Source organism: Octopus bimaculoides, chromosome 13 (assembly GCF_001194135.2).
Source record: "Octopus bimaculoides isolate UCB-OBI-ISO-001 chromosome 13, ASM119413v2, whole genome shotgun sequence".
In the NCBI taxonomy this organism is placed as follows: domain Eukaryota; kingdom Metazoa; phylum Mollusca; class Cephalopoda; order Octopoda; family Octopodidae; genus Octopus; species Octopus bimaculoides.
This window is the reverse complement of record NC_068993.1, coordinates 63,301,168-63,316,808: the sequence shown is the minus strand read 5'-3', so window position 1 is coordinate 63,316,808 and position 15,641 is coordinate 63,301,168. Positions and strand designations below refer to the sequence as shown.

Sequence of the window (15,641 nt, the reverse complement as noted above, 5' to 3'; positions counted from 1 at the left end):
TAACACAAGGCAAAGGGGGAAACTCCATAGAGTTGCTCAACTGCTAGAAATAGTAGCCAAACTTCCCTCAAATCACACCACTACATACAGTCTTCAAAAAGACAGGATGATCAGAGGTGGTACCCCATGATCAAAGGTTTGGTTCAATGAGACTCACATAAACAACAACACTTACAAACACACAGAATATTAATGACTTAATTATTAATTATTAATTAGTCACAAAACTACACTTTCATAGAAGAAGGTAATAAGGTTTGCCAGCATGGAAGGCAGATGTTAAACAACGATGACGATGATATTCATGTTGATGTTGGTGAAAGGGTTTAAATAAATAGTTTGTCTAAAGGGAGTCTGCTTCAACCAGGGGTCACTACTTTATCTCACGATTCACAACAGGAAAGAGCATCAAGGGGTTACAAAGGCAACAAATTTTGGAGAAAGTGAAGAAGCCATTTTATATTTGTCCAGAAGTTATTTTGTTGACCCAGGAGGAATGAGAAGTGAAGTTGATCCAGGTAGGATTTCAACTCAGAACGCAAAAGAAATATTTGATAATGCAAGAAGTCAAAATCTGTTGCTATTTTGGAATACTGGCAGAGTTGCTGAAGCATTGGATAGAATGCTTTCGAGCATTCATTATTCTAGCCATCTGTTAGAATTCCACTGAAGTCGACTGGGCCTTTCAGGATCCCTAAAATAAACATTTCTGGCAGTTGACTCTTCCTTTCTCTTTCTAAACAAAGAAAAGGGTTATGTTGAGACCTGAAGAAGGGATGGAATCTACACAGGTGTACAATACACTAGGTACCCCATTTACCTGGATGGGATCTCTATGATTCCATCAAAAGTTCAGGGTCCAAAGAAAGAATTATTTATCTCATGTTTAAACAAGCCCTGACAAAACAGACCAATGATCAAAGACATTCCATCAATGACAATCCAGCTGAATTCCTTGTGCAGAGAGCCGAGGACAACATTATTTAACATGTCCATTTACAAAGTGATGGTGTGTGATTGGAAGAAGATTTAGTTGCTATTTTTAGCAGATTGAGCAACAGTGTGTAGGTTCTCTCACTCAGCCAAGTGAATGTCAATAGTGACAGAAGGTATTTGAATAAGTTACCAAATATGTTCAATATCATATGCAGGGATAAAAGACAAACCTCCATCCCCCTCCGTCATGAAACTAGCTTTTTGTTATTCAATTGCAGCAGCAACTTGAAATCTAAATGTTTACAACGATAGATATATTATACATGGTAACAGTACTCAACTCCATTGGTCATGAATGACCATGGGCGCACCTAAGAGGTTCCCCTCTGGGGCACAAGTCTGGTCGGAAAGTTGCCTCACCGGCAAACGCATAACCTAGGGTTGTTTTTATGGAAGACCAACAGTCGCCCATGCATACCAGCCTTCTCTCTCCATGCCACCAATGTCATCCAAGGGAAAGGAGGCAAAGGGGCCGATACAGCTTGGCACCAGTAACGCCACAACTCATTTCTACAGCTGAGTAAACTAGAGCAACATAAAATAAAGTGACTTGCTTAAGAATACAACATGCAGCCTGGTCCAGGAACTGAACTCACTACCTCATGATTGTGAGCCTGACACTCTAACCACTGAGTCATGTGTCTTCACATTGTAACAGTAACTGCTAAAGATAGCAGTCGTTGCTATCAGAGATTGGCAGAAGACAAGGAAGGAAGAAATCATGGCTCACAGGTTGTAAGTCTGCAATCTTTTAGATTCCAGGAAGTTACCTTTCTGGAATTCAATGATCCCAGGTAGGCCTGTCAGCAAACAGCTCCCCTATATCCAAGCAAAATATTACTAGCAGAATTGGTTGTACTACAGACAACTCAAGTGCAAAATGTGTGGTTTGCGAGAGATTTGACTACTATTTCTAGAATGTTGGATGACCATGTTGAGACTCACCTTGGGCTCACATTTTTCCATCTGTTGGGTATGGTAGCAGTAACCCTGTGTAAAAGAGCACTCAATGAGGGTACCCACCCAAGTATTAGGTATATTAGAGAGGCAACAATAGCACATTAAGCCCAATCTCAGCTCCGATTCAGCAAACCCCATAATCAGAAATGTTCCATCTGCAATAATCCCTTTTTTGGTTTTTTTCCTTCAGCTTCAGTTTATCTAAGACTATATCATCCTACATGATTCTCCTTAATTAAGGCAGCAGGATGTAGTCTGAGAAGATTTGACAGCTATTTCTAGCAAGTCGAGTGACCACACTGAGACTCCTTTGACAAGCATTTTTGGGTGCTTGTGGTCATGAATCCAACTCCTCCCAAGAGTATAGTTTGCAGAAGAAAGGGGCAGTTCCATATTTATGTACGATACACTAAATTTTAAATAAAACCTTAACTGAATCATTTCACAGACACGATGAGCTAATGAAGTTGCTCGACTGGCTAGAAATAATAGCCACATCTCTAACATCACACCCAAACCTATATTATATATATATATATATATATATATATATATATATATATATATACAAAAGGAACCTTGGGACAATGTTGAACTGGATACACTTGTCTGAGATGTTATGGTCACAGTTGGAATGTCCGAGATTACAAGCCTGTTCAATCCCTATCTCACATCAGTATTTGAGGCCCAGAAAATGTTCGTGAGTCCGACCCTTTCTCCTTTATACCATTAAACAACAATATTCGACGATATGAGAACGAACCAAATACTCTTACGAGATGGAAAAAATCACTGACGGAAACTGAGGAGGCTGAATGTCTGCTATTAATCCCATTAAGTGATACGAAGAATTAGAACATATTCCACACTGAGAGAATAATGGAATTGCTTTGGTTTGTAGAAACTGTGAAACTACATATTATGACATACTGTGATTTATTCACGCGTGTGTGTGTGTGGATATGTGACCTTAAATGTAAAATCTACTTTGGCATGTATATGTTTATAAAGAGGACAAATTAATAAAAATGAGATTGTGTGTTTGTGTACAAATCTAGCGTGTACACGTATACATGTATGTGAAGGGCATATATTTGTGGAAAGCATACATCTAAAGAATTTATATTACAGGGATGTGTGAGCGTGTGTGTATGCATGTATGCATATATGTGCGTGTGTATATAAATGTGTGTGTGTGTATAGATAGATAGATAGATAGATAGATAGATAGATGATCGTGAGTTCGTCAAAATATATTTTGTTTGGCCCGTGAGCCAGATGTTTGATCTATGTGTTGTCATTAATTTGTAGGTGATATAATGGAAATCAACAGAAATTATAAATTCACAAAGAAAGAGAAAAAAAATACAGGAATTCGTTTTAACAACGAAAACTGCTGCTGTAAGAAATAATGAAGAATGCTAAAGAACATAATTGACGAAGAGATGACGGAAGAAAACGAAAGATGAATGAATGAATGAAAGAACGAAGAATATAAAAAAAAAAAAGAAGACAGAAGAAAGAAAAGAAAGCATTAAGAGTTGACGATTAAAATGTAAACAAATATTTCGATAATTATTAAAATCTAATGGAGAATTCATGTTTTTTGATACTGGGAATTAGAATTGAACCTCAGACTCGATCCACCGAAATATCGGATAGATACATATGTTGGCATTCAATTAGCATTTGTTATGTTGTTAATATGTGGTGGGAAAAGGCACGAACGTTCCAAATATACATTTTCTATCCATAATAAAACAACTCTGGTGATTTGTATCGCAGAAGCATTTAAAAATAATAATAAAGAATTACAAGAACTCGAATTTATTTCGGGAATATTATTGGTATTGGAATTAACGGATGGGATTTAAGGCTGTTATGATGTTTATGCCTTCTCCAAGGACACATGTAACAATAAGAGAGGAGAAATGCTCTGAGAATCGAAACCAAATCGTCTGCTACCTCAAGTCTGTAACATACCCTGCTTTTTTTATGAAGTACCACAAAAGAAATGTTGTTTAATCTCAGGCATCTCTGAGAGAGAAAACCCTAATCCCAAAGCATTCCACCCATGACTATACATACAGCCTTGTGGGTTATCTAGGACTACATTCTGTAATGTGTTCCTTTCGTTTTACATTACAATGGATTTGTGTGTGACGAGAGGGAGATTTGATTAGAAATCCATCAGGTCCAACGGCAGTACAGAAGGATTACATTATTCAAAACCCTTTGATTTCTCCAAACACAACTACTTCTTCAGTTGTGTTGGTAAAACCATTGGGAAAGGCATGAATATCAAAAAGATCCAATATCCTATTTCAATAATTTTTAGGCATCACCAATATATTGTTAACCACAATTATTAAAGACTTGGACCCGGTCCACTTCGAACCTTTTACTTCTCTTCCCTAACACAGAATGAATGCCACAACATCACTATTTTCCCCTCCTCCCCCTTCTTCCTCAATATAGGTTCCATGTATTTAAAGAATCAAAACAAAAACTATAATTACATATTTTCCGGCAGAATCGTTAGCGCGTCGAACAAAATGTATAGCGCTATTTCTTCTGGCTCTTTGCATTCTGAGTTGAGATGAACTTTACCTTTCGCCCTTTCGGGATCAATAAAATAAGATACCAATCGAATACTAGGATCGGTTCAATCGACCAAGCCCCATCCGTCATCAAATTGCTGGCCTTGTCCCAAAATTAGAAACAATTCTACAAATGGTAGATTCGTTTCTCAGCTGATATCGATTCCTTTCTTTTATTCCGCTAAAACCAGCCAAGAAGAAAGGCATGAACATCACACAGTCTGATCTTTGCCCTTCTTTGCAAATCCGAAGTATTGTAATGGTTCCAATAACGATCACTTGTCCTAACCCCCCAATAAGAAAAGTTATTGTTACAACTATTGATCTAATTATATCGATCATGCCGGATCCAAAGGATAAAGGGTGTGATTGATGTTAAACAACCTGGAAAGTTTTTGTTTTCTTAAACAGATCATTAAGCTGTATGGATCTCTTCGTGATTATCTTCAAGACACATAGATGGATAAACAGACAGACAGACAAACAAATACATAGCTAGATAGATGCAGAAATCGCTATAAATGCTACTCACCAGCCACATTAAGTCGGGAGGTATAATCATGATGAAACAATTATATATATATATGTATATATGTGTATATATATATATGTGTGTGTGTATGTATATATATACGCCAAACGTATACAAAGGTTGATGGAAGTTAAAGCAAGTCTTCCTCCGTTGTAATTCAAATTGTCATCTGTCAGTTTTAATGAGACCGGAAGCTAATCCTTACATTTTTCTGATACAAGCACTTGCTTACACACGGTGAATGCTGCTTCTAGTCCCCTTCTAATAATAACGATTTTTACAGACACAGAAACAGGTAAAGCTCCCAGTGTCAAGACGGCGATTCGGTTTCGATTCACGGCGTTTCATTTTTTTTTTTCTCGTTAATTCTACTTTTAAAACTATATGAGAAAATATAAGAATACTGTGCACTTTTATTGTTTCATATTCTTAAGAAAGAATTCGCACGATCGAATAATAAATGTAAGCATGAGACGGGCTTAGTTTCGGAACTTTACCGTGTTTCATTTCTCCGAATGTTACCGTTAAATTTTTACCTGCATTGATTATTTTCCCAGAGGAAAACGAATTATAGTCACATATTCCCTTCCTTTCTATTATCAATTTGAAATGCGCTTTTTTAAAGAAATCGATAATATCGATATCCGATTTATTAAGCTCTCAAAATGGGAACGATTGAAATTGTTGTGTACTATTAGAAAGACTGTTTTGGATCGTCAAGGACACTATATTACCAAAATTATAGTGTACAGTGATGGTAATGATTCCTTGATATGTATATTCGTATAAATTCTGTGTATTTCAGTTACTTTTACAATTAAAAATGAACAAAAAATGTGTGAAAGTGGATAAGAAATATCGATTTATAAGGAACAAAGAAATTATATTTTAGGAAAACAGAGAAATGGTAAGTTGTGATTTTGGTGCCTACCCAGAGGGTCGTTGGTGTTAGTAAGGGGGGGGGAGGGGGTGATTGAGATGGCATGCACTTTTGGTTGAGTGCCATCTCCTGAAATTATGGTTACTTCGGTGCTTAGTTCTTGCTTCTGAGAGCTTAATTCATGCAAATTTGGTTTCCTATACATACATACATACATACATACATACATACATACATACATTCATGCATGCATACATACATACATACATACATGATGATGATGATGATGATGATGATGATGATGATGATGTATATATATATACACACACACACAATAAGAATAGGGATTGAAAGGACCCGAGCACACTGTCAGCCCTCTGCTGCGTGGCTATCAAGAGAAACAGTGGTTGAGACTAGCGTTTAATCTCGTTGTTCTGACAACCTAGGAATTACAACAATGGAGAGTATATATTGATTAACCAAATAATAGAAGCCGCTTTTCTCACTTTTCTTTGGTAAATTTGTGTGTGTGTGTGTGTATATAACCGGATTTCTAGGGACCAATTGAAAAAGTACAAGCTTCAGTTTGACATAATGTAAGTTGACTACTATATTCAAAAAGCGCACTATATTGTCCAAAGTATAGTTCCATCTTGAACGGGTTAAGGGTGAGATTTTCGGACGTTTGGCTGCTATTTCTAGGAGGTCCGTGTCGAGGTTTCCCCTCCACGGAAACGATGGGTATAAGTAAAGGGGAGATAACTTGTTTAATCTAAGAGAAGACAACTCTATCATTTGCTAAGCGGTATAATGGCGCACTTCGAGGAGAAAAGTGGCATCGTTCCCGTGAAGACCCCGTGGGGTGCTTGGTGGCAGACTGTAGACGAAGTATTCGTACTGGTCAACGTGCAACCAGGTACTTCAGGTCGGGATATCAAGTGTACTATTCAACCACGACACTTGAAACTGGTTGTCAAAGGAGAGACGGTAATAGACGGTCAGCTGGCGGATGTGGTCCGCGCCGACGACTGTTTGTGGACTTTGGAAGACAAATGCAAAGTGGATTTGTGTTTATTGAAGTCGTTTTGTGGAGCTGAGAAGTGCTGGAAGTCGTTACTAGAAGGACAATACCAAGCTGACCCTTATACTTTCGATCAGATGGAGAAAAAACTAACTTTGCAACGATTCCAGTATGAAAATCCTGGCTTCGACTTTAGTGGAGCAGCAATGACCGGCAACTATCAAGGTGGTGGACCCAAGTTCAATACGTAATGTTTCCTTAATTCTCTACTTCCACCAACCTCTTTCTCTCTCTCTCTCTCTCTTTCACAATCATACTTTACTTCCTCGTGTCTTCACAGACTTAATATAATTAATAATTCATAAAAGAAACCTCCTACACAACAAAACACCATCAACAGGATCATGTGTTAATTTCTTTCTTTGACAACTTCGTTCCTTCGCAATGTCTTCTTCTTCTTCGAAGATTCGCAACAGAAATAAAACTGTGTCTCTATTTTTCTAACCTTACAAAGGCCTGGGTACAATTTAAAAGAAGACGATCCAAAAATTCAGTCTTCGGTCACACAACAATTATAACAAGAAATGTTTGACTCGATCTTGTTTTACCCCCTTCCTCCTGCTACATATTATTATTATTATTATTATACTACAACACATCAGTAATACTCTCACAACCAACGGTTTAACATCTCAGGAAAAGGCATAAACGTTACAACTTCCCATTACCGTTTTCCTATTATTATTATTATTATTGACCACGCGACTCTAAACACATCGATGAAACATTAAAAAGAAATAAAGTTCTTTCATCTTTTCTCTACATCTAAAGATCGAAGATCGATGATACCTCAATAAACAGGTTTTGATCCACCTTATGATATTTCTGGGTCTGCAATGTTGAAAACCATTTCCTTTAATGAATATACACCAAAAAAGAACATCGACCACATTTCTTCCTGGAGGGGCCGCCTTGTACCTAATTTTTACCATTCTGTCTCTCATATTTCCTTAACTTTAAGCGCAAATATTTTGTCTGTGCTGCATCACATGAAAAACATGTATCCACCCAATACAAAGAAATAATATTGTGTGCATATATATATATATGTATACACATATATATACACACAATATTATCATGGTATAATTAATAATATTGACACACAGAGACGGGGGCAAATGTCTCAGAAGAGAAGCGAGAGGAATGTCTCATGATGGGATGCACAGCAGCAAGTTTGGCGAAACTACTAGAACATTCTTTAAAGTTTTGGTTATTTCCATATGATTCCGTAACATATTTTATTTTATTCTCTAAATCGGAATGTTATCATGCCAAGCTTTTTTTTACATTGTTTTATATTAAACATCGTTATTTAAAAATAAATCAGTCCATTGTTCTAATTTTATATTTTTCAAATAGATTTGTGTGTGTATGTGTACTTGTTTGTGTGTGTGTGTGTCTACGTGTATTTTGAAGGTGTAAATTTGATTTGTGAAAAATACACAATTTCCTTCGATATTTCTTGATTGTTACCTAATCGAAGCCAAAGATATTGATCTTTGGTATTATTCAAAGCCCCAAAACATTAAACAACAATTAAATTTTCATTCCAGCCTGGCATTTTTTTTTTTTACTGTTGATGTCAATGGAATTAATGGTGACATGTTCCAAGTTGTCACCGTCTTCAAGCTTCTTTCTTCGCCGCCAGTTGACCTGATTGCATGAAATAGCAGCTAAGTCTTCCTTATATCAACACCGTAATAAAACGATTCATATTATGGACAGATTACTTTTGAGTATATTCCAGATAATGTCAGACGAAATGATCATGGCTTGATTATTAATATTTAATGTTTACAAGAGATACGAGTTCGAATTCCATGAAGAGCCCTCTCCTTTTTCTGTCCAAAGTTTTTTTTTAAACCCAATATTTACACGCTGTTTTATAGCCTTATTTACTTCGAGATCCACCATTCCATAAAAGAATCTTTAAAAAATTTCTTTCAGATATACTTTTCCAATTTGTTTTCACGTTCAATACTTTGTCTTAGCTAATGTCTTTCGTACTTTGAGTAATTAAACCCTCAGATTTATTTATTTGCATTCCAATAATTAAGGCCTTGAATGAGACAATACTGTTGCTGTTATTTAGTCCCAAATCAATTCTAATCCAGCAAAATTTCTAATCAAAGAAACGTTTTAGCAATAATTACACCTTTTTTTTTTTCTTGGCATAGTTTGCTTGCAGTGCTCCAGCATGGTCAGATCCCTTTAGCTGAAACATGCAAAAGTAAATAATAGTGCGTATAGGACTAGATTATCTAACATGTAAATCAATTTCAAATCAAACTACAGCTAATTGGGGCTCGTTAGTTCTGTAACAGTAGACAAGATATCCCAAGAAATCGATTTTCTTAAATGCCCTGGAGGCTCCCTAGAGGAAGTGGATAGTTTCTGCTATCTAGGGGACCGAATTAACAGTGGAAGAAGATGTTCTGAAAGACCAGGGAGGAATGAAGCTAGCATGCTCGGATTTGCATTGTCATGGTGCATGTACAACAGAGTGGTAATGTATTGAAAGAAAGGTAAGGCATCAGATGAAATGTGTAAGAGAGAAGGCTGTGGTGGTTGAGACGTGATGCGTATGGAGAAAGACGGCTGTGTAAAGAAGGCCCAGTCACTTGAAGTGCATGGGACCTGTGTGAGAGAGACGTCCAGGAAGACATAGGATGAAGTGTGGAAGGTTGATCTCAAGACGCTTTATGGAGGAGAGGAGTGAGATAATTAGTGTTTCGTTGCTTGCTGGATCCTGTCAAACTGTCCAACCCATGCCAGCATGGAAAGTGGACATTAAATGATGATGACTGTCTTTGTTTCCATTAATTTTGAAAATTATAAAGAATTTAAATGACTTTGTAATATTAAGCTGGCATTTAGAACAATTTAACATGAAATTTTGATGGAAGGATTTAAGTTAAGCCATTTTAAAACAGGAAACTTGTAGAACTCGGAAAAGTCTTTGGTACTTTGTTATTAAAAGATTTAATGTCCCATCGGCGCTGGAAGGCTTTCTTATTTTTTCAGCCTGAGGAATTGATGGATAACTCAGTAGAAACTTTAATAAACAGGTATCAAAGAATCTAAATTGCTTATAAAAAAGCCTTAACTTTCACTTACAGAATTTACCATTTTTGCATCTTGAACATCAAGGCTGTGGATGATATGGTTGTGTCTTAACAGGTTTGTAATGTCGCATTTTTCCTTTTTAGTCACTCTAAGAATGTCCCTTCACAGAACTCTTAAGCTAAAAACTAATGTGTGGAGTCTCATTTCTTGCACTCAAAACTAAAGCAACGTCAGGAACTTAAACCATGAACTATACACAGAGAATGACCAATGGCTTCAGCTGGTGAGCCAAAGGCTGCACCAGGCTCAATCTGATCTGGCAAAGTTTCTACAGCTGGATGCCCTTCCTAACGCCAATCACTCCGAGAGTGTAGTTAGTGCTTTTACGTGCCACCAGCACGAGGGCCAGTCACACAGTACTGGCAACAACCACGCTTGAATGTTGTTTTTCATGTGCTGGTAAAGTGATGCTGGCCACAATCATGCTTGAATGGTGCTTTTCATGTGTTACCGGCACAGGAGCCAATCTGTGGCCCTGGCAACGATCACGCTTGGATGTACTTTTAACATTCCACTGGCACAAGTGCCAAATAGCCGGTACTGTCATTGGCCACATCAGCAATTTTGATTTCACTTGCCTCAATGTCTTCACAAGCAAGGTTTATTGTCCAATGAATGAGGGGAACTCATAAGTGGGCTGGTTACACCCACTGGCATAGGCCATAGGCTATGGTCTCACTTGGTTTGTTGGGTTTTCTCAAGCACAACATATCTCCAAAGGTCCCGGTCACTAGTCATTACCTCGGGATGGCCCAATATTTGAAGGTCGTGCTTCACCACCTCATCCCAGGTTTTCTTGGTCTACCTCTTCCACAGGTTCCCTCAACTGCTAGGGTGTGGCACTTTTTCACACAGCTATCCTCATCCATTCTTGCCACATGTCCATACCAGCGCAATCATCTCTCTTGCACACCACAACTGACGCTTCTTATGTCTAAATTTTCTCTCAAGGCACTTACGTTTCTTGCAAGCTTATGCATGTCCTCAGCAGTCACGGCCCATGTTTCACTGCCATGTAGCATGGCTGTTCGTACACATGCGTCATACAGTCTGCCTTTTACTCTGAGCGAGAGGCCCTTTGTCACCAGCAGAGGTAAGAGCTCTCTAAACTTTGCCCAGGCTATTCTTATTCTAGCAGCTACACTTTCAGTGCACCCACCCCTACTACAGACTTGGTCACCTAGGTAACAGAAGCTATCAACTACTTTTAGTTTTTCTCCCTGGAATGTGACAGAAGCTGTTTTCTGCACATTTTCAGTGTTTATTGCCCCTGTGCATCTGTCACGCACAAAAACTATCTCCCTTTGATATTGCTGCACCTCTTATGTGTCCAGAGCTTACACTGAGTACATCTCATGGAGTTTCTACCTATGCCTTTTCTACAGATCGAATTCTATTTTTGAATCATTTTTGAATCTATTTTTTTTTTTTTCTAGCTAATTTTAGTTAATTTTTGTTTAATTTCAGATCATTAAAATGGAATGTCAAGTTAAGAAAAACGAGCATTTTCGATACCTCCTTCTTTTTGCTTTACATCAAGGTTTTAAGGCTGCAAAAGCTGCTCGTGACATTTGTGCTGTGTATGGAGAGGGTGCCATGGCTGAAAGAATCGCCTGTGATTTGTATGCCAAGTTCAAAAATGGAAATTTTGACCTCAAAGATGCACTTCATTCTGGCCGTTCAGTTGAGTTCGATGAAGAGCAATAAAACCAACTTTTGCACAAAAATTCTCGTCAGACGACAAGAGAACCGGCAGAGAAAATGGAATTCCCCCACACTGCTATAGAGAAGCATCTTCACTCGATGGGAAAGGTTCAGAAGTATGGAGCATGGGTTCCGCATGCTTTAAGTGACAACAACAAAAGTCAACGAACCACAATCTCTGCTGGTTTACTTGCTCGTCACCGCTCAACTCATGGACACAAGCAACGATTTCTTTACTGAATTATTACTGGCAACGAAAAATGGTGCCTGTACATCAATAGGAAGCAGCGTAAGGAATGGCTTAGCCCCGGTAAACAAGCGACACCGTGCATGAAACAAGATCTTCATCCCTGTAAAACGATGTTGTGCATATGGTGGGACTGGGAAAAGATTATCCATTACGAATTGCTTGAACGGAACCAAACGGTCAATGCGGAACTCTATGTTCAACAGATGGAACGACTCAACATGGCTATTCAAGAGTTTAAAGGTCATGGTCTGACGATGTGAATTTTCCGAGTCCTCTACTCCCCCCACCCTCGCGAGGACGCATTTTTTCATATTTGTTTACTGCATGTTGTACTGTTAATAAACTATTAAAAAAAAACTTTTTGATCCGGACAAACACAGGAGTTTAAAGGTCATGGTCTCACGATGTTAATTTTCCAAGTCCTCTCCCTTACGAGGGAGCATTTTTTTTTATATTTGTTCACTGCATGTCGTTGTACTGCTATTAAACTATTTAAAAAAAATTTTTGTTCCAGTCAAACACTAGAGTTTAAAGGTCATGGTCTGACGATGTGAATTTTCCGAGTCCTCTCCGCGACCCCCCCCCCCCCTTCGGGAGGGCGCATTTTTATTCATATTCGTTTACAGCAAGTTGTTTTACACCTATTACATTATTTTTTTTTTTTTTTTTTTTTTTTTTTTTGCTCCGGTCAAACCCCTTAGCTTGATCATCCTGTACTTTTAAGGGTTTGCATGATTACATTATTTATTGGGCCCTTTTCTAATTTAAAGTAACTGGACATGACTTGAGGGAGATTCGGCTGCTATTTCTAGCACGTTTCCATTGGCTTGTGCAGAATGAACCTATGATCTGCACAAAAACGGTGATATTGAAGTGAATGCTTCAGTTCTTTACTTAATTTTACCCGACATGACCATGGCCACACTGGAGCACTGTCTCTGTGCATTGATACAGCTGAGCCTATATAAGCTGATGAGATATTGTCAGGATTGAAACGGTAAACTACAATACATTTTCTGTGTTGAAAGAAATAAAGAAAAACTGAAACACATGGAGGTTTTTGTTAATTCCAACTTTAATTAACAGAAGGTTTAACTGATTAACATTTAAATTTCAAATTAAACAGAAATGCTGAAGGAATAATAAGGAAATTTCTTTGAGAGGCTTGTAGTTCTTCTGTTTTATTCCTCTTTAGAATCTGAAATAAAGGAATATCACAAATTAAGGTCAGACGATGGCAATCAGAATTTTATAGATACATACACACTTGTATATAAGTATGCATATACACACATACACACACACACCAGCATGGAAAATAGATTTTAAACAATGATGACGATTATGATGATAATGATGATATATATATCATCATCATCATCATCATCGTTTAACGTCCGCTTTCCATGCTGGCATGGGTTGGACGATTTGACTGAGGACTGGTGAAACCGGATGGCAACACCAGGCTCCAATCTGATTTGGCAGAGTTTCTACAGCTGGATGCCCTTCCTAACGCCAATCACTCAGAGTATATATACAGAGCATCCATGCCAGTGCCACATAAGAAGCACCTGTGCCAATGCTACATAAAGAGCATTTGGTGCTGGTGCCTCATAAAAAGCACCCAAGTACTACTAATCCATCCACCCTTCTACCTACCCATTCATTCTGTTATTCCCTCATTCACCCAGCTATACATTAATCCTCAAAGCTTTTCACTTATCATTTCTGTCAACATCCGGTTATCCATCCATTCATCCACCCATCATTTACAGGTAACATCTAAGATCTCTCACCTTTGTAGAAATTGTCCATTCCTGTGTAAAATGCTTTCCAGCTGATCTCAACAGATCTTTGGGCTGCAACCAATGACCAGTGGGCTTTCAACTCAATGCCATTGCTTGATGAAGGGATACATTGACCTGCAGAACACAAACACACACACATATATATATATATGTGTGTAGACATACCATAAGTTAATTCTAAGGGTCGGCATTAGGCATTTAATAAAGTAAAATGTCAACAAAACACATTATGTGACAATTAATAAAGACATCTTAACAACAAATATTTACTTACAAACATGTGCATACACACACAAACACACTACTTATGCATATTTGGTATTTTGTCTCTGTTTACTCAAATTTATAGTAAACCAACTCAACTTGTTCACACATACACATTCATATACATGCATACACACATATAATATCGACAAATTCATAATTATTATTTAATACACTGACATGAAATCAAAGCTACACCCAAAGTACATGGTTTAATATCAGCCTATATACATAGGTGCAGGTATGGTTGTGTGGTTAAGAAGCTTGTTCTCCAACTATGTGGTCTTAGGTTCAGTCCACTGCACAGCACCTTGGGCATATGTCTTCCTTCCACTAAGGAAGATTTTTTGATCGTATTTAGTAAGACAGAAACTGAAAGAAGGCTGTTGTGTGTATATATATATATTTATCGTCAGTAGTTCATATATCCGAAAAAAGAAAAGCATACCCTAAAACATTAGAACAATAATATATTTTGGTAGGAAGTTGTCATAGAGTGTCCATTGGTTTCGCACCTATAAAGTGCTTAGCCAAATAGGTGACTTACCAGACTCAAATGGCCGAAGATGCATAACCTCTCTACAGCTTGGGGAAGAAATGTTATGATCAGTTAGTTTTGTAAGCAAAAAAATATATTTGTTTGTGCAGGAGGGGGCTACCACACTTACATTGGTTCTGGCCATGGTGATATTCCAAAAAGCTGCTGTGAACGTATTCAACAAACAGGGAATTCCAAGCTTATAGTAAGAAACGTTTTAGATGTGGGCATTGACTAAACACTTCTTTCCTGGAGTTTAAAAGGTTGCCAGTCAAGTGAGTTTTGTAGGATTCTTGCTCTCTCTGCCATGCAAAAATTACATTGTTTGCTTCTATTTATATCAGCTAATATATACATGTGTACATTTGTGTGTGTTTGTGTGTACCCTTGTCTAGACATCACATGATGGTCACAAATTAGTATTACCGTCAAACAAGCAAGGTTTGACATTTCCAATCATCTACAAGAAACATGTTCAGCCATGGGGGAAATATTACTTATTTGGAAACAAGTGAAAGCCTTAGTCCCCAACTCATAACTCTGGTAAACAAATATATTTATTTGTTCAGCAAGGTCATGAATAGATGACTCTGCTTCTTTGATTATATAATCAAATATGATACAATGCTCCCACCACTTTCTTTTTAAACAACTCATTCACTGTTCACTTCTGGTGCATTATTCTATGTACTGTTCATACACTCTTGCCTACTTTTTCTGATGAGTTGTAGTGCACCTGAGCACTGTATACAAATATATTCATTATTATTGCTCTTTTCTATGTTTACCAACATATATGATTTGTCACCCATATGATACTGAAAAAAAATGTGATAAAACAACTCCATTGTTCCCTTGTTATATATATATATATATACATATATATATATATATATATA

General features: G+C 37.5%; 3 protein-coding genes across 7 annotated transcripts in view; 1 reads left to right on the top strand and 2 right to left on the bottom strand.

The window, feature by feature from the left end:
- The window catches only part of LOC106867774 (kelch-like protein 8), a 128,870-nt gene extending 123,558 nt beyond the window's left edge, over positions 1 to 5,312 (bottom strand). Inside the window, exon 1 of the transcript XR_008265410.1 lies at positions 5,089 to 5,312. The gene's annotated coding sequence lies outside the window, so the exon portion shown is untranslated. The remainder of the gene's footprint in view (positions 1 to 5,088) is intronic.
- A 1,074-nt stretch (positions 5,313 to 6,386) lies between these two features.
- On the top strand, positions 6,387 to 13,206 carry LOC106867780 (nudC domain-containing protein 2). Of its 3 annotated transcripts, XM_014912765.2 has the most exons (3): positions 6,397 to 7,236; positions 10,172 to 10,232; positions 11,646 to 11,766. In XM_014912765.2, the coding sequence occupies exons 1-2, from the start codon at positions 6,779 to 6,781 to the stop codon at positions 10,227 to 10,229; spliced, it is 516 nt and encodes a 171-aa protein (XP_014768251.1). In that variant the 5' UTR covers positions 6,397 to 6,778; the 3' UTR covers positions 10,230 to 10,232; positions 11,646 to 11,766. The 3 variants fall into 3 exon arrangements, with proteins under 3 accessions (XP_052828518.1, XP_014768250.1, XP_014768251.1); XM_052972558.1 differs by lacking the exon at positions 10,172 to 10,232 and having other exon boundaries at positions 6,387 to 7,236; positions 11,646 to 13,206; XM_014912764.2 differs by lacking the exons at positions 10,172 to 10,232; positions 11,646 to 11,766 and adding an exon at positions 8,606 to 10,165 and having other exon boundaries at positions 6,393 to 7,236.
- The window catches only part of LOC106867775 (uncharacterized), a 31,247-nt gene continuing 28,791 nt past the window's right edge, over positions 13,186 to 15,641 (bottom strand). For all 3 annotated transcript variants that reach the window (XM_014912758.2, XM_052972557.1, XM_014912759.2), the window contains exons 17-18: positions 13,929 to 14,054; positions 13,186 to 13,330 (exon numbers count right to left, since the gene is read on the bottom strand). In XM_014912758.2, coding sequence (XP_014768244.1) covers positions 13,314 to 13,330; positions 13,929 to 14,054 — 143 coding nt within the window. In that variant the 3' untranslated portion in view covers positions 13,186 to 13,313. The remainder of the gene's footprint in view (positions 13,331 to 13,928; positions 14,055 to 15,641) is intronic.

Excerpts from the sequence above, each read along its gene's own strand:
- LOC106867780 (XM_052972558.1), top strand. The coding sequence starts at position 6,779 with ATGGCGCACTTCGAGGAGAAAAGTGGCATCGTTCCCGTGAAGACCCCG. Across the intron at positions 7,237-11,645 it reads GGTGGACCCAAGTTCAATAC|ATCATTAAAATGGAATGTCA; the intron begins GTAATGTTTCCT and ends GTTTAATTTCAG.